This window comes from Garra rufa, chromosome 1 (genome assembly GCF_049309525.1).
Source record: "Garra rufa chromosome 1, GarRuf1.0, whole genome shotgun sequence".
NCBI lineage: Eukaryota > Metazoa > Chordata > Actinopteri > Cypriniformes > Cyprinidae > Garra > Garra rufa.
Genome location: NC_133361.1, coordinates 65,665,117 through 65,690,262, shown reverse-complemented (window position 1 = coordinate 65,690,262; position 25,146 = coordinate 65,665,117). Strand labels below are relative to the sequence as shown.

Genomic DNA, 25,146 nt, shown 5'->3' with positions numbered 1-25,146 from the left:
CAAAAGGAGGCCCAACACCATACTAAGTGTGGTCTAAAACCAGGTGTTTCAGTTTCATTGTCCAACCCCTGTATATTCTCATTATTTTTTAACACATCTATAGTTCTGCGGTGGCACAGAGTTAGACCTCTTGACTCTATTATAGAAGTATCGGATCGGGAGTCGGTATCGGCAGATACTCAAAATCAAATGACTCGGACTCGAGGGCAAAAAAACCTGATCGGGACATCCCTATTAAAATGGTCATTTATGGAACCACTTTAAACCAGATTGATTTGTTATTTTATCTCAAGTCAGGTTTTGGACTTTAATCCCATCTTTTCTTAGAATCTTTTGGAAACAGCCCCCAGAGCTTGACATAACATGACATAAATTGAGTTAAGGTTAGGAGACACTGCCAACTAAAGCATAAGGGCAGTCATGATTGGAGCTCCAGAGAGAAGCTTGCATACAGAAGCATAATACACCTGTTATGGTTGCCTCACGAAGCTCCATGGAGCAGAGGACTTCATTCTCAGAGATGAGAGGGGGACCCAGATGTTTTCTTTGGGAGCGGCGTGCTAATTGGAGATCCACTAGAGCAGTGGTTCTCAACTGGTTTGGCCATGGGACCCACATTTTTACATGGTCATCAAGCCGCGACCCAAATTTTAGGAACTATAAAATATAATTTTAGGAATTATAATACATTTTTATTTATTTGTTAACGTAAAAAAGTAGTGACAGATAAATCATAAGAAAATCACCAAGACTTAAAAATAAACAATATTTTATTACTGTTAAGTTAAAAATTTAACTTTTGTTGTTTTTTTTTTGACCACACACTCCGTGACCCACTGAAAATGTTCCCGCTACCCACTTTTGGGTCGCGACCCACTAGTTGAGAAACACTGCTCTAGAGCAGGGGTGGTGAACGGCGGTCCAGAAGAGCCACAGAGTTTTGCTTGAACCCTTAATCAAACACACCTGAGCAACATAATCAAGATCTGAAGGGTTACTAGAAAGCTACAGGAAGGTGAGTTTGAAATCTGCAGGACGGTGGCTCTCCAGGACCGGAGTTCGTCCTCCCTGCTCTAGAGAGAAGGGAGCACTGCCAAGCTCAAAGACAGGAGCAGCCTAATAGGGAGGGGAAAACAATAGAGATCGACCAATATTGATTTTTTAGTACAAAATACAAGAAGTGCACTGGTACTAAAGTGTTTTTGTTCAAAAATAAAATCTTCAAGTGAGTGAAGTCCATACTTCACTTTGCTGTGTATTTTTTATTTGGGTAAAAAAAAAAAAGTGTTGAATGTTAGCAGTCTTTCAAGTTAAATTTGATATTCATATTACAACAATAAAAATATTTTATGAAAAGCATGAACAGCAACACTCAACATTACCAATCAGCAAAATAGAATGTCTGTTGTAAAGCACAGGAGCTCATATCAACTTTGCAGAAATGTAACTTCATTTTAAACTTTTATTCGTTTTATTAGGTTTATAAAGCTGTTTATAGGCTAAAGAGTGAATAATAATTTAATATTAGAGTAATATTCTGAAATATTGAAATATAACAAACAAAACATCGTTTTTATTGCATTTCTGATATGTTATATTACAATTAAGTTTTTGAAAAAGATTAGATTATGAAATGCATGCTGACAAAGCACATTCAGTTTCTTAGTTAGGCTATATGTATTTAGAAGATGTTTATTACCGGAATGATGGTTATATAGTAAATGTTATTATAATTCGGGGTGTTTAATGTATCTTGTAAAAGGTTTCATGCGGTTGCTGTGCTGGAGCATTTCATGAGCATCAACCCGGTGAGTAAACAGCAAAATGGAAGCGACTTCACGAGACGAATGATGAGCATGTAGAGGCTCATAAGTGGCTGTATTTCTTTCAAGCAAGTTACGTCTTTATTGGAACATGACGGTTTATCTTAGCATTCGTGTCTCCGACTTCACGAGACTACTAATGAGCGCATTTGATGCCTAACTTGCGCATTGCAGAGTATGTGAGCGGAGCGCGGAGTGAAGCAGTGTGATTTTGAATGGAGAGAGAAGCAGATTTTTTAAAAGTCGGATCGTCGTGGTTTTCACTCGCTCCAAGAGCGCTACACCACCACTCCATCATGAGTACAATTCATGCCAACAGTCCATAATATAACTGCATATTAAGCAGGAATTCATATGTTAAACATGTTTAGCTAGCTTGACAGAGATGGATCACTCAAATCAGAAATAATGTAAATGCTGTGATGACGGCATTCACGGCAATGGATGAGCAGTAAATTATAGTTTAAAAGGAATTTGTTTGTTCCTTATAGATACTGAATATTTCCAGGTGAAAGCATTATTTAAACAGGTAACACTGATTCACACGCAATCGCTCAGTCAATAATGCATTAAAACAAATTTAATGGTATCCGATATCGAATGGGCAGAAATCTGTAAGAAATGCAGTGATCCGTAGGTAAAATAACTGATGAAAACATAGTTATTTTCATTACAAACTTTGAAATGCAAAAAAGCAGCAATTATAGGCTACTATTTTAATGCTGACAATTATTAGCTTGGCATGTGGTAGGAACAAATACGATTTTATTCTATTTTTTGAACAGGACTGTTACTTTCACGTATGTGGTCCATCCTGTCTTCATGAACTCTTGCACACACATTCTGGACTGCAATCCCCATAAGCCACTGCACCAATCACTGCACACACCTGCTCATCGTTTCCCACTGCACTGATTGCTGCACACATCTGTTTCACATTGACTCTCATGCATTTAAGCCACTCACACACACAGCTCTTCGCGAAGTCTTATTGTTCCTCATGGGCGTAATTCTGAGCGTTTCTTCCCGGGAAAACAAACACGGGAAGAAACGCTCAGAAACAGGTGTGTGCAGCAATCAGTGCAGAGGGAAACGAGGAGCAGGTGTGTGCAGTGATTGGTGCAGTGGCTTATGGGGATTGCAGTCCAGAATGTGTGTGCAAGAGTTCATGAAGACAGGATGGACCACATACGTGACAGTAACATTTCAAACATAATGATTATTATTTTTTTGACGCGGAACGGTGTTTCTGATATCTGTGAGCGAGGAGTGGAGCGGGAGCGATTATTAAATGCAAGGAGCGTGGAGTGGAAATTTTCAGCCACGAGGTAAAGTTGTGTTTTTTAAGTTTTCTATATTATTATCTATTCTTTATATATTTGTTCATTATTCGTTTACTTTACCACTGCGTCTTTGCATGTTTCGGTTTTGCGCAGCAGAGCTAGCCCTTCTCTCTATTTCTGTTCGAAATTCCTTTGTTCTGAGATGCTGATAATAAACTATAAATCTAACATTTTGAAATATTGATGTTTGTTTATATCTGTGGATTGTATTGTACTGTAGGCTAGTCAAGTGTTGATTTGATATATAGGTTAAGTTGAGTAAAGTCACTGTGGACCACATACCGCTTGGATATTGATGTCTTAAAAAACAAACCCTATTTTTAAAAAAACAAACAAACAAAATAAAACTCTAAACATTTCTCTAAATTATTCTGATAAAAAAAAAAACGAAAAAACATAAACTTTCTATCAAATACAAATCTTGTCTTTTTTTAATTGATGTAACAGTATAAGCTGTTTGGCGGAAAAAAAAGACGGGCTTCGGGTCGGACTCTGGCCAAAACTTTTGCTAAGCTGTTGGACAAGGGCAGCCTGTGCGTCTCGGGCCAGGGCTTAGACTTAAGGCCTGTTTAGGGCTCCATTCATGGCTGTATATTATTTAATTCAGGCAAAGTTACATCTTTATTGTGACAGGATTTGACAAATTATCTTGAGTGACTCTGTGAGTTCATCTTTATTTCTTAGAGCCAAGCTGCATAAACAACATATCAGTCATTTATGTACCACATCTAATTTGTGCATTAATAGCTGCTATTTTAAATAAAGTTTACTAAATATAGCAAAGCAAGTAAGTATACTGTACTTGACCTGTGCATGCAGTTGTTGTTTCCCCTCAAACGCCGTGCTGCAATTGCGATCATGCCGGTAATTCTCAAAACACCCACAAGATGGCGCCGTTTATCGGTGAAACCGATAACTGATTATGGTAAAATGCTTAAATATCGGGAAAATTATGGTTAATCGATATATCTGCCGATCTCTAGAAAAAAAGGCCTGAGAACCTGATATGACTGCACACAAAGCTCACAGACAAAAGTCCTTAGCTCTCAGATCGAGAGAACTCACATGCTCCATCCGAGACTGGTAGCTTTATCAGTCATTACATGCAGACAAAATGAAAATGACATTGAAAATTTGAAAGCTGCAGATTTGTTCACTAATGAAGTTGGGGTAGAATGAACAAATGCCAAAGCTCTGCATTTTGTTCACGTACCCCTGCATCAGTTTGAGAACCACTGGTTTATACCGTTCTCATGGTACAATACAGTACCTTCTTTATTAGTAGGGCTGGGTAAAAAATATCGATTCTCCGATTTTAATCGATCTTCAGTTTAACGCAACAATATCGATTAGGGAAATCCCAGAATCGATTCTCAATGCGCGTGCTTCACGGAAGAGGATATGAATATTCACCTCTCGTCCTGAAGGTGTCACCATCAGCTGCTTTTTTTTGCAACAAAAATCTGGTTGAAAATGATTAGGCTGTAGTTAAGAACTGTTTTATGGACACGCAGACAAATTTTAAATTGATGTTAAATTGAAACAAAATGTTATTTTCTTTTATTTGCACCAATAAAGTCGTGCAGTTTTGAAGTATTTTGTCTAGCGTCAATTGTATCATCAGTTATATCGTTATCGCAAATTTTGCTATTTATATCGTGATAAAAATAATTGACCATATCTCCCTGCCCTAACTAATACATTACAATCTTACACCTCACATAAATACAACTAAATGGAACTTGTTTGTGCTTTTGTTTTGGCTTTTTTATTGTCAGACTTGCTTTATATTTACAGCACAGTTTTTTCCTATTTTGTACTGTTTGTAGAGTGCATGCAGTAGCCAGTAAGGTTTGCTTTGTGCAAAATACATTATTTTCTTAGAGACTTTTGCATACATAGCCAAAGTGCTAGAAATCAATGGTTTTAATATTAGAAGCAAATATTGGATTTAATGTTACAGAAAAAAAATTCTCAGCTGCACTTGAAGGCAGTATTAGTATTTGTCATGTGATCTCAACACTTCTGTCGAATGTCTCCACATTTCTACACTCCTGTGACATTATTCATAAATACAATTCATTTCAGCTTTGAGAATAAAAAAAACAACCTGTTTGTCTCTCAGTATCTTCATGTTTGACTGGAAACACTTCTTCAATCTTCACGTCTTCACTCTCATCTTTAATAAACACCATCTTTGTTTGCTCCTCAGTATCTTCATGTTTCAATGTTTCTTCAATCTTCATGTCTTCACTCTCCTCTTTAATAAACGTCATCTTCATAATAGTGTTGCATGGATCTCGGTTGATTCTCCAGGAGTTTGTCTGTGTATTTGAACACTTTGTCCTGTTTAATATGAGAATAATTAAAAGAAAAATCAATGCAAACTAAATCTCTGGGTCTCAATCAGCTCCTAGTTCAGTAGTCAGTGCACTAGTAAGACAGTCAAAAAATAGACTTATGGGCCTATATTAAATGTATAAAATATAAACTAATTACACAAAACATTCATATTTAGACAGGTTATGTTGATTTATATTAGGTATTTGATTATTTGTACATCATATCTAATATATTACACTCGTGAAATCATTCTCGGTTGTGATTCACTCGTTTGTGTTTGTTGTTGTCGTTTGTAGTCCGCGTGCCGCTGAATCGAATCACTGAATCATTTCACAAATTATTTGATTCAAATCAGTTTCTCTCATCACTTCTTATCATCACACGATTGATTCATGATATAGAGAGCGAACTGAGACGCACATTGTCTGTTACTAAAGGCTAACGTTGTATTTAAGTTACACTAAAAAAGCCTTGCAACGTTATATTTGATAATGATGTATTTATTTTACATAGCTTGTAAACCCCTTTAATTGTTGTAACAGTTAGCATTGATTAAAAAACTTTAAAACCACAAACCTATCGTCAGATGAACCACAACAGATGAGGAGCGCGGCGCAGCTTTATGACGTCACATCATCAAAGCAAAATAAAAGTCCCATTGGTGCACTGATCTCTAGAATCACAAATACATCAAAGAAATGTTGTATATAGAATAAAATTTCGTACTCATATGATGGTGCTTGTCTAAAGTTATTAACATCGTAAATCTATGAATATTTTCTATATTTTTTATGTACATTTAAAAAACTACCACTTTCTGTTTTTATACCTTGTCATTAAATTCACATTAAACTAGTTAATGCTGCTGTAATGAAACTGTTACAAAGAGGGTTTGCTGGCAAATTTGATTTATAACTCTTTTGACTATTGTAATCAGTGTCTTGTTATATTGTTTGTGTATTTATTCCTCTTGAAAAATCATTGAAACACTGTCAGGGATCTTATTTGTCTTTTGCTATTTGGGTAAACGAGGACACGACAATATATTTGTCACAGTTTCTATTTACCACTTCAGAAGTTTACAAAACGCTGACTACAATTTCTGAGAACCCCTTAAATGTGAAAAGGATCTATACACAGTCAAAGTCACATAATAAAAAGGTTCATGTCAATCTTTGCATGAATTTTGTCAGTTACTTGCAGAGTTAAGAATTTGAGATGTCTTAAATCATTTTTATTTGCCAGAAGGACGGTTTCTGCCAGGATACTCCTCAATTTCTTCCTCATACTATAAACGTTAACTAGAAGTACATCCACCAGAAAAACAACCAAAAAATGTTATGTATTAGTTTTTATGATACTGTCCAAGCCCATTGGGAATCAAAGCCCCACTGGTCCAGGCTGGTGTTTTTGGGCGATCTACTTAATCACTCAAGAACAACTTGGATTCCTGCTCTCATGTGGATTTGCAGCTTCAGAGATTTCTAAAATCCTGGATGTGTCAATCAGTACAGTTAAACGGAGATTGAGGTATGAACAACCATTTCATACATGCTTAGTAACATAGCATTTTTTTGTTGTTTTTTATGTCAGTATGTTTAGTAAGACAGTAAGACACATTTTGAGGTGCAGTGAGTGTCTGTGTGTTATCTGATTATCCATTCCAAATCACTTTCTATGACATATGACATTACATTAATTTTGCATTAACAGACTTGCCTGTACCACAATACCATTCACTCTACTGTGTTTTATCTCTCTGTTTTTCTTTTCTCCTCACCTGTAAAGCTGCTTTAAAACAAAATTCATTGTTAAAAGCGCTATATAAATAGAATTGAATTGATCCGTGTTTAATAGTCCAGTCATTCTGGTCAGTTCTGTGTGTTGCAGGTCCCAACTTGCTGTGGCACATTGATGGAAACCACAATTGAATTGACATTACATTGAATTGAAGTTACACTATTTTCCATATTTTGACCTACAGTAGGCTACTGTGCAAAAGGCGTATCAGTATTTTCACCCAAATAAATGATTTTTAGTTGTTTACATAACAAACACAGGTCTACATTCCAAAGATTTTTTTTTGTTATTTGTATTAATCCAGTGACAATTTTGAATGCACATTTTTGTTGTTTCATCTTTAGGTGGAGAATAGTCATTCATGGAGGAATCTGTGGCTTTAGCAGACTGGTTGTATTTTTAAAAGCTTCAGACAACAACAGAAGTGTCACAGAGTTCGACCAGTTTATTCAAGCCACAACTAGGTATGGGGTTCCACTGAGAGTAAGGTGTGACCATGGAGGAGAGAACAACAGCGTTTGTTTGTTTATGATTGGGTACCGTGGATCACAACGCGGAAGTGCCATCCGGGGTAGAAGTGTGCATGACTAGAGGATCGAGAGACCTTGGGGGGATCTTTTGCGGGGTAAGACTAGTGTTTACCACCAGCTTTTCTCCTTTCTTGAGGATGATGGAGTAATTGATTGTAGCAATGAGCTTCACATGTGGGCATTACATCATGTTTACCTTCCCCAGATAAACAGATAGCTGGAGGTTTTCAGGCAAGACTGGAACAATCATGGACTGCGAACTGCTGGACACCACACACCATATCAACTTTTTGTCAGGGGTTCTCCTGATAGGCAAACACAGCCACTCACTGCCATGACAGAGATATTTGGACACAGTCATGGACCCATCAAGATGTAGCAGCTGCTGCACTTCCTGATCTCAGTTGGCGGGAGGTTGTACCGGTTCCTGCTAGACTTGTAGTCAAGACTGCCTAAACCGAGACCAAGACACTACCAAGACCAGAAGGCATCGAGACCAAGACAAGACCATGTCAAGACCAAGTCCAAGTCCAGACCAAGACCGATACCAAGTCGAGACCAGAGAAAAAAATAACAGACTAGTGTTGAAGCCAAGGTTAATTTAGTTTAGCTTTTTAAAATTTGTTTTTATTTTGGTATAGTTTTCAAATTTTCAGTAAAATTTAGTTTAGTTTTTATTAGTTTCATTAACATTTTTTTTTTTTTTTAGTTTAAGTTTAGTTTCTATTTTGTGAACACATTTCTATTTAGTTTTTATATAGTTTAGTTTCAGTTTTAGTTTTTTTTTTAGATTAAATAGAGATCATGATTTCCTCGCAATTCTAAACTAAGCAAAATAATGTGAGACAAAATATTAATTGCTTCAGTCTATTTAAAAGTGTTTAATTCATTTTAATGAATTCTTAATAATTTAATACATAATATTTATATTTAAAATAGAATATGTTTAACACACCGATTTTTTATATTAAATTTATGAAAAAGTGGTTCGAATGATTGAATGACATGCTCACAAAAACATCACTGGATGAATCTGCATTTTTGAATCAATCTCTATCAGTGGCATACCGCACATCTTAGAGGCCCCCCCGCAAAAAACGAGAAGGGGCCCCTCCCACCAGCAGTGATGTCATGCTTGAAAATTTATTGTGCACCTGAGTCCGTCTCTTCCATTTACATAACTGATTTTTCAGTAATGAATGTGGTGAATGTGGTGCAACTGAGAGTCGACGAATTTGTATTTTCTCACGTTTCTAAAATGTGCATTTTCTCACGTTTCTAAATTGTGCATGACATTACTAAATCGTGACCAGGATTTAGTTAAATCAAATCAACAAACAAATTATTATATTGCTCACTCAATTTACTTAATACAAAGGAACTGTCACACCCCCGGACTTTCTTGTTGGTTTTTCCCATTTTCCCCCGCAGTTCTGAGTGTTTTTGGTTTCTCCCTTATTGTCTGCACCTGTGTTTGTAATTAGTCTGTCTATTTAAGGTGTGTGTTTTCCCAGTACTCTTGTCGGTCTTTAATGTTATATGGATGTTTTCCCCTGGTGTTCCTGTGTCTGCCTGTATTCCGTTGGATTTATTAAATATACGTCTTTTATTTACGTCGTTGTTCGTGTATTCCTGCCTGCATCGTGACAGAAAGACCGTCCAAAACAGTTTTTTTTTGCGTATTCCACCCCGTTTTGTTTATCATTCAGTTTTTCAGTCTTTTTGTTTCCGTAGTGTTTTCCCCCATGGATTCCTTCCTCCATCCTGAATTCATCCTCCTCCGGCTGAAGCAAGGGGATTTACCGCTCGAGGGTTACACATTCATGTTCCAGCTTGTAGCAAACACCACCAGCTACCCGGACGTGCAGAGCGCCGTCGTCCGAGGATGGCCCTCAAGCGGATTTCGCCGCATTTGTGGAGTGGACACTGGCGAGAAACAGACCCGCGTTCCCACTCCGGACCCAGAGCCCAGCCAGCCACCCCGACCCGCAGATTATGAGCCCTTCACAGACGGAAAGCCCGAGCCCGGAGCGACAGCAGTATGGAGTGCCGACGGGGTCAAAACTGCTGATCAGGTGCGTGAGCCGGCCATTACATCCGCGACGGTGGAGTGCTTCGTGGAGCAAGAGAAGGCTGTAGAGAGCCCCGTCCACTGCACTGCCACTGGGGGTGAGCAAGAGCACGACTCTGGGGACTTAATTGACTGTTTCACGGAAATACCCATCTGCCTGGATTTCCCTCCCACCCTCCCTCTTCTGCCTAAGCCTGAATCTCCGCTGGTTCCGCCCAGCCATCCAGAGTCACCGCTGGTTCCGCCCAGCCTTCATGAATCCCCGTTGTCTGCTGTCTGTCCCCTTGCTCACCCTCAGCCCACCATCTGTGCGGTGGGTTCGCCGCGGGTCTGCCAATCTCCATCGGTGTCATGGCTGGAGGATCCCTCACCATCGCCTCCAGCCTCAGAGTCCTGGACTCCGCCTCGGCCCTCCGACCCTGCGGCTCCACCCCGGCTCTCTGCTCCCTCATCTCCGCTGTCGCCCGTCGGTCCACCAGCTCCACCGGGCTCCATCATCCCTCCGGCTCCGCCCTGGTCAGTCGTCACCCCACCTTCGCCTCTGGACTATACTCCTCCGGCTGTGCCTCGTCGCTCCGTCCCACCAGCTCGTTGGACCTCCTCTCCATCTCCGCCTTGGTCGCCGGAGCCTTGGGTTCCGCCTTGGCCCTCCGGATCCGCGGTGTCACCCAAGATCTTCGGCTTTCCGTCTCCGCATCGGGCTCTCCCACCACCTGCTCCTCCCTCCGTCGGCTCCACCTTGGAACTCCATCATGGCTGAGTTCTGGGTCCCACCTGGCTCCTCCTGCTCCAGCCCCTTCCTGTCACCTCCTTGGCGCCTCCCTCCGTCACCACCCTGGACTCCATCTTGTGTCCTCCTCCCGGGAGTCCATCCTCCACCTAAGCCCCCTCCTAAGACTTTGTACTGTTTCCTTTTGTCTGTTTGTTGGCACGAGGACGTGCCTTCCGGGAGGGGGAGGTAATGTCACACCCCCGGACTTTCTTGTTGGTTTTTCCCATTTTCCCCCGCAGTTCTGAGTGTTTTTGGTTTCTCCCTTATTGTCTGCACCTGTGTTTGTAATTAGTCTGTCTATTTAAGGTGTGTGTTTTCCCAGTACTCTTGTCGGTCTTTAATGTTATATGGATGTGTTCCTGTGTCTGCCTGTATTCCGTTGAATTTATTAAATATACGTCTTTTATTTACGTCGTTGTTCGTGTGTTCCTGCCTGCATCGTGACAGGAACGAGTTAGGCCTAAATACGATTACGATTTAGTAAAACTAGGGAGCGAAATATACTATTTGTGCGCACGCTTTAAATTCCCCCCTGGGGCACCGTAAGCCTCTTTACGCGTAAACATATCCTCTTTGAGTACGGCACGTTTGTCTTAGAATTATAGTGTTTATGACAAGTAAAATATGAGAAATGTTTTTCCCCGGTTGATATTATAGAAAATTAAACTCGCTCCACTGCACTACCTGTTTTTTTTTTTTTTTACATTAACATGATGACTGCTCTCTCTGTTAGCGGCAGTGCAAATACAGATTTGAATTTAAGACTTTTTCAAAGGTTTAAAAAGACATGGGAAATCGTTGTCATTTACAAATGAGATCGCGTTCATAAGAACTCTTTGTGATCAACGAAAGCAAATTTTATGATCCAAGAAGGGCATAACGTTATATGGATGGATGAGCGCCAACGGCTATCGCAAAAAAAATAAAAAATAAAAATAAATAAACATGCATGTGATTGGTTGCATTTGATTTCAAGGGTGCAAAATATTAATGTTGAATTATCAAATGTTGTGTTGTCGTGGATACCAAAGATTCTAGAGCGTGTAGGTTTTTTTTTTTTTTGAGCGTGTAGTAGCCTACTGCTAAATATCCGACCACTATGACGGTCTGCGACAGCGAGACCTTGACAAGACCGAGAGGTCCGAGACCAAGACAAGACCAAGACCAAGACCAAAGACCGTCAAGGCCGTGACAAGACCGAGGCCACGTAAAAGTGGTCTCGAGACCAAGACCGGTCTCGAGACATACATCACTAGTTCCTGCTAACCAATTCAGGCGCACACAGGCACAGATGCAACAACTACAGGATGTAGACATTCTTGAAGGACCTTTTGGTAGTCCAGCTATTGATATCCTGCAAACTGTAATTACCATTCTTGAACAGTAGCTTTTCATCATTCCTGCTATTGTGTCTTCTGGGCTTAATACATCTGTTGTTTTAATCCATCTCCTTTGTCCACTTTTGACTGCTTCTGTCCTGATTTTTTTCAAGGGGAGGGTTTATGCAATACGAGGGCTTTTTCAAATACAGTACATGCACATTTACATTTAGTAATTAAGCTGATGCTTTTATCCAAAACGACTTACAAGTGAGGTTCACAAAGAAGCAGGCAGTACAAGAAGAATCAAAGCATACATAGGTGGTTAATTTCACTAGGACTAGTATTATTGCACAGTATGCACAGATAAGCGCAAATAAGGATTTTTTTAAAAGGAAAGAATTAGGAGGTAAGGAAATATTTCTTTATTTTATTCAAATGGACAAAATAAGAGCATACAATATACATATAAATGCATACAGAGATCAGCATTTTTTTTTACAGCTGCCAGACCACACAGAACACTTTGAGTGTGTGTTAGAAATCTGAATTGGTGAGAAAGCATAGTTCTTGGTATGTTTTTGTCTTTAAAACTAAATTTTAGGTGTTAGCCGGCAAAATTTAAATCCTGTCAGACTAAGAATGCTCATGCATTATGTCTGAAGGCAGAGAACAGGCGTCTCTTGTGGCTGTTTGAACACATTCAACTACATGAGTGCAGACACTATGAATATTTTTGTTACAGACTTAACATAACATAAACCTTATAACATAGACGATAAATATTTTTTAAAACAGATAAGGTATTTATTTAACATATCTTAATGTATTAATCATTTGTTGTACATTTATCCATTATAACATTTATTAAAATAAGATAAGAAATAAAAGCATATGTAAAAAAAAAAAAAAAAAAAAAAAAAAAAGATTACTTGTACTCGAATATTCTACTGATGGAACAATACAGTTGAAAACATTGAGCACAGCTAAGTTATACAATTAAATGTATTAATTAATTATGATAATGTATTGCATGCCAATTTAAGATTTAAAGCATAATGTTTTAATGCTAGAAAACCAATGGTGTTACGGAGGGAATGCTCAGTAATGTGAAGAAAACTTTCACTAATAAACAATACCTATTTAATAAATATACCTACATATATATATAAATGTAAGATGCAGATATTTATGTGTGTGGGCTACACAAGAAAAGGACAAATGAACAGAAACAGCCTTGCACGACCATTATTTCCCCAAATAAACCCTCAACTGTTGTCTAGGCAACACCTCATGTGCTTTGTGATGACAGGCCCCACAGAACTGAGGGGCGGGGTGAGCAGAGGTTCATTTCATTTAAAGGGCCAGGTACTGATATCGCTTTCTGAGAACAGGCATTTTTTTACCATGTAAAATTTGTATTTTTACACTACCATTGAGAATTTTTAATCAAAGTATATTACAAACTTTTCATTTGGACCCTAAAGCATCATATTAACTTGTGGAAAATGGGCATCCGATGACCCTTTAATGTATTAAGAGAAGAGAGCACTGGGCAACCTGACCCCTGAGGTTCCTTATGAGTGCAAATGGAGACAGGTCTGGCTGGTAGCACCTCATTAGTGGCCATGTGATTCTCCAAGTTAGACAAGACTACAGCTATATATATATGCATCTATAACTACAAAATTTAATGAATGTTAAATGAACATAAAAAAATCAACAACTGTGGACATAAACGTCATAAACACATGATTGAATAAATGAAAGAATGAATGAATACATTTGGAAAATGTAATAATATGTAATAAATATTATAAATATTACAATTTGTAAATATTTGAAAAATAATACTTTTTTCATTTCATTCCATAAATATACTTTAATATGTATTTCACCAATAGAAAAACTCCTAATACCACTGACATAGGTTTTATTGTTCATATGTGTTTCCCTGTAAATATCAGGGCACTTTTTGGATCACAGACAGAGAAGCGCGTGAACAGGACTTTTATTTTTTTAAGTTAAAAAAAAAAAGTGACGTCATAGAGCTGCGGCGCGCTCCTGCATCAGTGAATGGTTTCAGTTGAAGAAAGGTCTGTACTTTTAATCATTTAAGGTGTTTAAATTCATACAACGCGTTCAGTCTATTATATGGTTTCACGCGATTTAGACTGCATAATTATTTCGTATAACACTGCAATATTTAATCTAATAATGAACGTTATTTTGTGAGTAACGCGCCTCCACAGATCAGTCTGATTTCTCTCTCTGTAGTGATTCAGATCAGAAACACGAATTACAAACTCCGAGTCAATTGAATCGGTTGATTCACAAAATGATTCACTGTTTCGAATCGCTGCACGCTGAGAGACCTGCTGCTCAAAACAGTGAAAATACAACGAGGACAAACACAAACATGTGACAACTTTTACAAACAACTGCAAACGTTTTTGTTGTTGTAATGACAATCTTAAAATACAATAGCGATTTTTTTTTAAATATGGATCAATTAAATGTAATATAGGCTACTAAATGTTGAAGTTGAAGTTTTGAGTGTTTCTCTAATAAGATAATTAGACTCCCTTATTAGTGCACTGACTACTAAACTAGAGCTGATTGAGATGCACACACATTTATTTATTCCTTTATTTATTTTTTCCTGTTAAAAATTGTCATCTTAAACAGGACAAAGTTTCCAAACGCGGAAGAAAAAAAAAACGTCTGGTGAGGCAACTGAGATCCATGCAACATAAAGATGGTGTTTATTAAAGAGGAGAGTGAAGACATGAAGATTGAAGAAACATTGAGAGTCAAACATGAAGATACTGAGACACAAACAGGTTGGTTTTCATTCTCAAAGCTGAACTGTCCTCTACATTTTCTCAATTAATTTGTCTTTGGCAGGTGTTTTTCTACAGTTTGCCCTCTTGCAGATCTATTTTTTTTTTTTAAGGCTTTAAGCTTAATTTTTTTCTAATGCTGCGTTCACACCGCCCAAACCGTCATGCGTCAGTTGCGGCAAGATTACATGTAAAGTCAATGGTTGAGTCCGTCAGAGGTCCGTCAGGGGCTCTGCGTTGCGTTGTGTCCGTTGGATCCGTCAACTTTTCAAGCGTTACCTGCGTTTCAAGCGTCAACGCAGCAAACGCAAGCAACGCAGAAGTTCAGCTAGTTGAACTTTTGACGGACTTGACGCACTTGACGCAGTGCGTCAACCAATCAGAGCGTCTCACTGCAGTGACGTCACCACGTATTTTGAATGAAGCGGGAGCAGAAAAAACAACAACATACAATTCTCTGCGATTGAAGACGGCTACAAACTTATTCTAGCCGTCTGCAATCGCAGAGAATTGTATGATCCGTCCTCGTTGTTGTATAAAGACAGGAATGTAAAGGAACTTGCTTGGATGAAGATCGCTGAAGAGATCGGGTTGTCAAATCTTTTCTCAACGTAATTATTTCCCATTTCGTTAGCTAGCGAAACATGGTCATGACAGGATTCCAAAATGTCCAGTCCCAATAGTTTGCCATGGTTTATTCAGGGGAAGTGTGCAGAAAACTAGATGCGTTGGGTGCGTTGCCTGACGTGTGCGGTGTGAACGCACCAAAAAGCAAGCGTTGCCAGCTTCAACGTTCATGCGTCAAACTAGATGCGTTAGGTGCGTTGCCTGACGCAGACAAAGTGTGCGGTGTGAACGCACCATTAGAGTTATCTTAAAGACCATTTTTCACTCATAGTGCTCTGATTTAAAAACAGCATTTAAAGAATTGTGTGAAATCAAATATTTATATGTTAATATTCACTGCTAGGATGGAGTAATATTTTCATATGAAATAGGTAAATAAGGGTTGTGTGCATGTGGTCTAACTTGCTCAGATGTAATGATTACGTATGTGAAATAAAGTCTGGTCATCGCTTTCACTCGACTAGTTCTGCTGCCTTAATAGTTCAATGAATGTTAGTTTATGAGAAGAGTCAACTAATATTTTATTAGTTGGTCAGTCACAGGAAAAATTGTCCATGTCAAAAAACGTTAAAGAGATCGTTAACATCTAGGACTAATTCCAGTATATCAGGCAGGGAAAAAAAAACATTCGCCTATCATTCATCAAGCTCACATCTGGCTAATCATTTAAAAGTGAAGCATGTAAATAAGCAGCGGACCGCTTCATCTGGTGACTCACGCTGGACTGAGACACACACCAGATTATCAGCCGCCTCAGTATTTAAGGTGCTTTTTCTAACATATAGTTATAAAATACTACATAATCTTGTCCTGGCTGGTCAAATGCTGGGGTTGTGTGATGTTTGTTTCAGAGAGGGGTGTTAGGGGTGGGTTTTACAGTAAGGATGGTCTGACAGTGGAAGTGCTGTTTGATTTTGTGCTCACGATTTGAGGTGCAAAGCCGTTGATCCTGTCCAGCTCATTGTTAGCCCTGGTACGCACTGGCCCAAACTGGCTATTGTCAACATGAGTGTTAAAGGAACACTCCACTTTTTTTTGGAAAAGGCTCCAACTCCCTCTTAAAGGGATGGTTCGGAGTAGGATTGACTTCATTGCTATGCACTCCTAAGACCATGTAAATACCCCTTCCGAAGTTTTTTTTTTTTACCTTAGTCGAACATTTATGGAGATATTAGAGTTTTTCGAATTGCTTGTTACAGCAGTAGACGGTACATGTAGTGTATCTCATAAATTGCACCTCCCTTTTGCAGCCAGTCTCTAGCGGCCAGTCAGTGAATTGCAGTTTAAGCCACTTCCGTGTTGGTTTCAATTGAGAGAGCGGGAGGTTGCAGCTTGAAGACGCTGCAGGCAGTGGCGTGAAGTAAATTTCAAAGGGTTTCCAGTGATCAGGGAACAATGAATACTGTGTAGGGACCATGTCAGTTGGAACACAGTTCTTGCACAGAGCTCAATTCTAATGAGCTGATTATCAGAGTCAGGTGTGTTAACTAAAGCCGAGTTCAGACTGCACGATTTTCAAAGCAATCGCGTCACAGATGTTTTCAAACTGCATTACTATCTGGAGTAGCATTCTGTCACTGCTGTGTTCACACTGCACGATGGATCGGCGACAGGGGGTTTCACACTGCGTGACTTTACAATAGGAAGAATCACTGACAACTTTGTCCCGGTCCGCAAACTACGTCTCATACAATTGCATGTGCACTCATTTGCAGCGAATAGAAAATAAACCGAAACTATGCTTGTTGATACTGTGGTCTATACCTTCGTAACTCCTCCCCCACCTTCTCTCTGGCCTGGATGTTGCTGTATCATTGGCTGTAGGTAATCGCCGATGTGATTTTCAGTCACATCACCTTTCACACGGCATGATTTTGAATCGCCGACAGGTCCAGATATTTAGCATGCCAAATACCTCACGGGTGTCGGCGACACGTCAGCGATTCTCTCAGATCGCGTCTTTGATAGTTCACACTGTGTGATTGTCACTCGCGTGAACGAGCACCGATTTGCCTGTGATTTCGGGCATTTGTCGGCGATTTCTCAAAAACTGTCGGCGAGTCAAAATCGGGGCTAAAATCATGCAGTCTGAACTCGGCATAAGAGAGACATGCAAAATATGCAGAGCAGGTGGAGCGTGAGGACTGGAATTGAGAACCGCTGGCTTAGGGCATATAGGATTTAGTTGTGTGTTAGTTTTGACACTTTACATGTTTGAATGTTTTGATGTCTGCTGTTTTGTGTCTTTAAACAGGGGTTAACTTTTACTTGTCTTTTTTCACTTTAGACCTGATGGCACTGAAAGAGGAGAGTCAAATACTGAATGAAATGGAAGAGAAAGATTATGATTTCATAAATGGAGAAAAATCTTTTAGCTGTTCACAGACTAAAATTACTTCCTCAAGAAAAAAGACTCGAAAGAAAGGAAGAAGTTATTTTACCTGTCAACAGTGCGGAAAGTGTTTCAGTCAAAGAGGAAGTATTAAAAGACACATGAGAATTCACACAGGAGAGAAACCTTATGGCTGCCAACAGTGTGGAAAGCATTTCGGTCTTAGAAAAAGTCTTAAAAGGCATTTTATGATTCACACTGGAGAGAAGCCTTACACATGCCAGCAGTGTGGAAAGAGTTTCACTCAACCTGGACACCTGGGAGTCCACATGAGAATTCACACTGGAGAGAAGCCTTACGTCTGCCAACAGTGTGGAAAGGGTTTTACTGAATCTGGAAAGCTGAAAGTCCACATGAGAGTTCACACTGGAGAGAAACCTTATGTCTGCGAACAGTGTGGAATGCATTTCAATCATAGGCTGAATCTTGAAAGACATGTTTCAATTCACACTGGAGAAAAGCCTTTCATATGCCAACAGTGTGGTAAGAGTTACACTCATAATGGAAGCCTTACCAGACACATGAGAATTCACGAACAGCCTTATATGTGTGATCAGTGTGGAAAGAGTTTTGATCAACATGAAAACTTTGAAGTCCATAAGAAAACTCATGAAGAGAGTCCTTACTCATGCTCTGAGTGTGGAAAGAGTTTCAGTCAAAAACAGCGCTTTGAAGACCACAGGAGAATTCACACAGGAGAGAAGCCTTTCTCCTGCAAACAATGTGGAAGAAGTTTCAACCGAAAAGGAACTCTTAACAGACACATGAGAGTTCACTCTGGAGAAAAGTCAGCTACATGTGATCACTCCTTTACGAAAATTAACAATGTTTTTTTCGTAGTAACCATGGTTTAACTATGGTTTTAGTAATAAAACCATTTTAACTATAAAATAAACCATGGTTCTACCACAGTAACCATAGTAAAACTATAGTTTTAAAAGTAAAACCATAGTAACTCCAAAATAAACCATGGTTTTACTACAGTAATTGTAGTTAAGCCATGTTTTTTTTATAGTAAAACAATAGTAACTACAAAAGAACTATGGTTTTACCACAGTATCGACAGTGAAAAAATAGCAATGATGAAATGAACCATCTATAGCATAACTGTTAAAATTAAATATTCATGTACTATAATATGTGTGCTTATACTTTTTACCCGGAGGAAATAAATAAGCATGATTTTGTAAAGGAAAAAAATGAATACATACATACATATATAAAATAATGGCTTTAGCTGCTCTTCCTCTTTCACATCCGAATTGTTTTGCTTCCTGGGGATTGAGTTGGTTTTGCAGACCCATCTCCTTAATTTCCCAAACATACAAAAAAATACATAAACAGTGTTTGATACTTTACAATACCAGAAGCACATAACACACTCAACAGTTCTTCAAATACTTTCTAATGAAGACCTTATCCCTCTTTATATGGAGCCAAATAAACCAAAATGTCACAACTGTCCATTGAATAAAAAACCCCCCATCATACTATGTTTATCATAAAGAACAGGCTTTTTTATTATTAAACCACTATGCTTTTTTTTTTGTTCTGTATTTTTATGATGTTTTTGCAACCTGGTCATTTTGCAATACATATACATAATTTATATAAGCAATAACAATATGTATACAGTTGTAAGTCCACATGAAGTGCCACGTCTCCTATAGATCACAGCACCTCCCAGAACCTCACAGCAGACAACATCGAAACAACAATACACATTCACCACATCTGTCCACGACAGCACAAATTACTCAATATGCCACTGTGCTTCCCAAGTTCATTGTTACACAAGCAACACATGAAGATCTCTGTGCTAGATTTTTTTTTGCCAACTACACAATCTACATCCATCACCTCATCCACATTAGCCCCTCAAACATCTACACTACAACCCACTGAATCTCAAACATCAAGCTCAATCATATCACACACTAAATCCCAACCATCAACACAAACACGCACTCCCCCACCCAGACAATAAAAAATGTTGACAGATGTCTGCTGGGAGTGTTTCTGTGTCTGTGTTAGTTATTTATTTTTGTGGCTTAACCTTTTTGAGGACAAATTTTTCAAGTGAATGTGCCATGGCTTTCACACCAAAGCAAACACACTGTATGTAAATAAAGACATTTATAGCCACATTTGTGGATTAAAAATTGCAGAAGAAACACTAGATGAGAAGCAGACAGTGGACAACTACATCCTCCAGAGGCTAACACAGCATTGGCCAGGTCAACATTTACCATTTATTATTAGACTTTTCAGGTGTATTTGAGGCTGTCATGTCGATTGAAAATCCTGAGGAGGAAGCTGAAATGGGCAACAACAAATATCATTGTTCAGGGATAATGGATATTCTGATGAAAGACTCCAGGCCAATTTTTCCACTCTGATCAGGGATAATTCCTTGAGATTTGAAGTAATACAATAACAGGGAGTCTGTTAGAGATGACAATGACCTACACAAAACACATGCCACAAATTGTTTTCTTAAAACTGGTTCTGTTGGTCAAAGACAAAATCCTATTAAAAAAAGTGCATCATCTGAAACAGTCATTCAAGGAATGTATGCATCATTACAAGGCAGGTACAGGAAGCACATTCTGCAACACAACCTTCCAGACAGAATGATACAGAACCGTTTCAATGTGAAAAAATAAAGTTTGGAGGACCTTGAAGAAAAATAAGCCAAGAAGAGCATGTGACCGAAAAGACAAGAAAACAAAGTGCTTTCAAACCCACCAGTTCTACCTTCTAAAGAAAAATGGAGTATTTGGGTCATTAATAAAATCTTAAAACAAAAATGATTTTTATCATTACATACATTATTAAAAGCTGATAAAATGCAATGCGTATTTCTATTATTAACAGCAAAGTCAATTGTTACACACTGCTTTATATCCTTCATTTCTGCCTGTCCTTGTAGTCACCAAAACCTTCTGTTGGTCAGTCCAAGTACAGAAACGAAAGGAAAGGGAAGTGAAGGACGTTACGTGTGGCCAAGTATGGTGACCCACACACACACACACACACACACACACACATGTTGGGTTTACATGTTTTATGGGGACATTCCATAGGCGTAATGGTTTTTATACTGTACAAACCGTACTTTCTATCGCCCTACACCTACCCTACACCTAAACCTAGCCCTCACAGGAGACTGTGCACACTTTTACTTCCTCAAAAAAACTCATTGTGCATGATTTATAAGCCTGTTTCCTCATGGGGACCTGAGAAATGTCCCCACAAGGTCAAAATCTACTGGTATTCCTATCCTTGTGGGGACATTTGGTCCCCACAACGTGATGAATACCAGGTACACACACAGTTATTGTGACAACAAGTGTCACAATTTAAATCATATGTAAATTACCAATTTTTCTGTTGTTTTTGATCATTTCTCAGGTAAACTTCTCAAAAATGTTCAGTTGCCATATTGCATTGTTACTTGTGCACATCATAAAAGGAATTTCTCATTATTTTCATACAATCAGGACTGCCTATGTCATGTCCTTAAAATGTCTTATATGGTGTTCTATTGAATAATTAAATAGAAAGGTAATTGTACCACAGCAGTTGACATAGGTCAACTTGAGCACCTGCCCTTTTGGCCCCTAGTGATCAAAGTGCCCTTTTGTTAATTTTTTTTTTTGTAATAATTAAAAAAAAAAAAATTTTTTTATAAAAATAACGAATTTATGACAGCCTGCCCAATCGAACTATTAGTAAAATTTATGTTTTAGCTGTAAATAGAATGACCCTCATGATGACCTTTCACGTGACGACCCCAACTGGAGGTTCAGGACGATCCGATCACGTTTATAACGCCAAGGATAGACACGATCGTGGCTGCTGGTGAGTGGTGTTTTCACCAGATTTAATGTTACTTATTATTATAAGAATGACGTGAAGAAAAGAGATTATGCACAAGTATTTACTTTTTTATAGCTTGTGCGTGTGTAGCCTGCTCTGAAATAGCTGCCAATAATGTTAATGTCATGTAAACAAAAGTGCATTTTCACTTCGTGAATCGTTCTTGCATTTTGGGGGAGAAAAGGATGTCATGGGCATCTTGGGTCTGGTCTTTTTTTGTGTATGTAATGCAGGGCTCGCAAAATTGCTAGCCCGACGTCCCGGGGCTGTTGTGTTTTTCAGTCGGGCTACCAAAATAGTTAACTGGACTGCCCGACGGACTATCGTAAAGTAGAGGGCTCCTGCAGGTCCTTAAAAACTCCTCAATTAGGTTGTATCAAATTAAAGGCCATAAAAAGTTTTATGTATGTTAAATAGTATAAGAAAATACTTAATTATAATTTAGGAGGTCTTACAGTTGGGGACGGAAAGACGAGAATCGCGATAGGGCTGGATTAAACTTCAAAAGGCAATGATTTCATTGAATATGCATGCTGCACATTTCAAAGTCAAAACGCGGCACTGATGTCTTTATATGAACGTCTCTGGAGGGAAGGTGTCCTCAGAAACGTGTCGTTGGCATTTTCATTTCACGTCTGATAAAACTGCATTAAATGCTGCTTTGTGTACAGCCGTTCCTATGGAAACCGTAGTATTTCAGCGCTCCTAAAGCGCCCCCTCGTGACAGAAAATGAATTTTATTTCCACATTTTTTCAGTTCTTTATGGTCTAATTATTGCAATAATCGACCTACGTTTTTATGCAGCAAACACATAGATTTGTAAATGTTAATATGCCTTCTAAAAATCTAAATAATTAAGAAAAAATATAATAAATTATAAACTCGATTTATCCCTTTTAATGGTGTAAAGGTTGACATTCCATTGTATGAGTTTTTTTTTTTTTTTTGTGAACCTGTATCTGAATTATAAATCATGCCATTTTATGCCTTAATATTCTACCGTCTACAATCTTACAATACAATACATCAGGGGTCACATATATTTTCAATAGTGATCACACAGAGTTTAATATAACAGCTGTTCTTTATTACTGTATTTAATAGAAAGAAGAAAATCTTTACACAACAATTTCTAATCAAAATGAATAGGTAAAATAAATATTTTTAATCTTTTAAACATTAAAATGGTCTTTTATGTTCGGTTTCTTTCTCAGAACTGCTTCACAGCATTGGCTGCTAGAAGACTCTGTAATAATATGTATATCAGCAAGGAATGTGTCACAATATACAGTACAGTATTGCTGTACTGATGTTTTGAGCACAGCCCTATTTAGGGAGCCCCTTTTAATTTGATAAAAATATTACTAATTCTGTTGTTTGAGTCCTGAACTAAACATAAATGCAATTAAAACTTCGAATAATGCATTATTGGTCTTATTAATGACATTGTTACTTGTTACGTAAGTAACTGAATGTCAACAATGAGGTGATGGACCCGAGGGGCTCTTTAATGCCTAGTTCCAGGTGCCCTTTTTATACTTTGAGCACCTGCCCCTTTAAAGGTCTCTGCACGGCCCTGGGGAACATTTTATGAATTCATGAGTACGGTTTATAAACTGAGGGAACGAATTGCAAAACCGTACCCACAGATTAATTATTTTTCTTCTACAGGGGACGTTAGGGGCTCCATACTGTATAAAGGCTTTGAAACTACTTGGAAAAAAACATACAAATCATTATTGTTATATTAATCCAAAAATGACTTGAATTGCCCTAATACTGGGTGGAAAAGGGTACTTTCAACTTCAAACAAAGTTAATAAAAATTGTATTACTTTGTAAGCAACCCAGCTCGTGCAGAGGAGAAGCAGGAATGTAAGAAATAAATGGATGTTGCTTCCATAATGTTAGTATAATTGGATTTTATACATACATAAAAATGTAAAACTATAGCAATATTTAAATATGGACAATTATTATTTTATTTTTTTTACTTTCAATTGATAGAATGATCATTTCTAAATCTGAAATGAAGTAGCCTACTGTTGTTTGCCCATATGTTGTGTTTAACACTAATATGAAATGTAATACATATTTTTCAGTCAGAGATATTATATTATACTTAATCCTTTACATAATAATATAATCCTTAATATAATATAATCCTTTACAGTCATAGATCTTTAATTTTTCCAGTTTTATTTAATAATAGTTCAGTCTCTCTGCAAACTCAAATTTAATTTTGATTTTTTTAAAATCTGAAGTTTTTTCCAGTCCTGTAATTTGAAAACCGAAATACTGGACTTTATTCTTGGTTGAGAATATCACAAATGTTATGATGTATTGGATATAAAATTAGATAATTAGTATCAATAGCGTTGGACTTTTGACAGATCTGCAATTCATCCTACGTACTAGGTACAGTATTATATGTGTTGTATAATCTAAAATTATATTGATTTTAGCGAACAAGACTTTTATTTTGGTCTGGAGACGTGACGTCATAAGGCTGCGGCGCGCGCTCCTGCATCTGGGATACGCTCTATGCAGCGGGGATTGTGACGTGTTTCCGACTACGCTCTCTACTGGGCTAGCAGTTTCCGGTTCCGTACATCTGACGCTAACCTTGTTTATGGCGCAAAACTTAACAGCGACTAACATTTCTAGTTGTTCTTATCTCTAGTTTTTGGCAGCTTAACCATGGAGAAAAAGGTTTTCCGATACCAAAAGCTAATGCGACCTAGATCGGAACATTGTTGTGTGCCGTTGTGCGTTGTGTCGGCAAGATACAACTCGACTCTGAGTTTCCATTCATTTCCAGTGGAAAAGGATCTCAGAAAAAAGTGGATCGTTCAGATCAGGAGAGATGACTTCCAAGTCAATAAAAACACAAAGGTGTGTAGCGTTCATTTCAGACCTGATGACTTTATGGATGGGACTCGTCTGAAACTTCTGAAAAAAGGTGTTTTCCCTACACTGTTTGAGTGGAACCATTACCAGGAGGAGCCGCCGAGGTTGAGTGTTTGGGAACGTCGAGAGAGACCGCTGACCCCTGATCCTGACTCGGACGTAGACCAAGAAGATATGGACTTTGATGTGGAGAGGACTGGACATGATTATTGTTCAGTTCCCGAAGCTGCAGCTGTGGACATGGTTCTACATGAAAACCAGGAGTTAAAAAGGGAGATCGAAGATCTACGGAAGCAGTTGGAGCAAACAAAGACCATACACCGCTTTGGTCTCAAGAGATTTGCTGGGTCCGATGAGGACATACGCTTTTATACAAGTTAAGATTATATTGCCTGTGGTAAGCATTTGTAATAGCGTTGCCATTGTTCTGAAAACACTAGTTCACGTTTCTGATAAATATGATTGGAGTTGGCTAAAAGTAGGCTAGTTAC

General features: G+C 38.3%; 1 protein-coding gene and 1 pseudogene across 1 annotated transcript in view; one reads left to right on the top strand and one right to left on the bottom strand.

Moving 5' to 3' along the window:
• The window catches only part of LOC141318658 (uncharacterized), a 530,387-nt pseudogene that overhangs the window by 356,761 nt on the left and 148,480 nt on the right, over positions 1 to 25,146 (bottom strand).
• LOC141342459 (uncharacterized) overlaps positions 14,727 to 25,146 on the top strand; it is a 28,466-nt gene continuing 18,046 nt past the window's right edge. The window contains exons 1-4 of the mRNA XM_073846910.1: positions 14,727 to 14,844; positions 17,759 to 18,702; positions 20,796 to 20,824; positions 24,532 to 25,002. Coding sequence (XP_073703011.1) covers positions 14,760 to 14,844; positions 17,759 to 18,702; positions 20,796 to 20,824; positions 24,532 to 25,002 — 1,529 coding nt within the window. The 5' untranslated portion in view covers positions 14,727 to 14,759. The remainder of the gene's footprint in view (positions 14,845 to 17,758; positions 18,703 to 20,795; positions 20,825 to 24,531; positions 25,003 to 25,146) is intronic.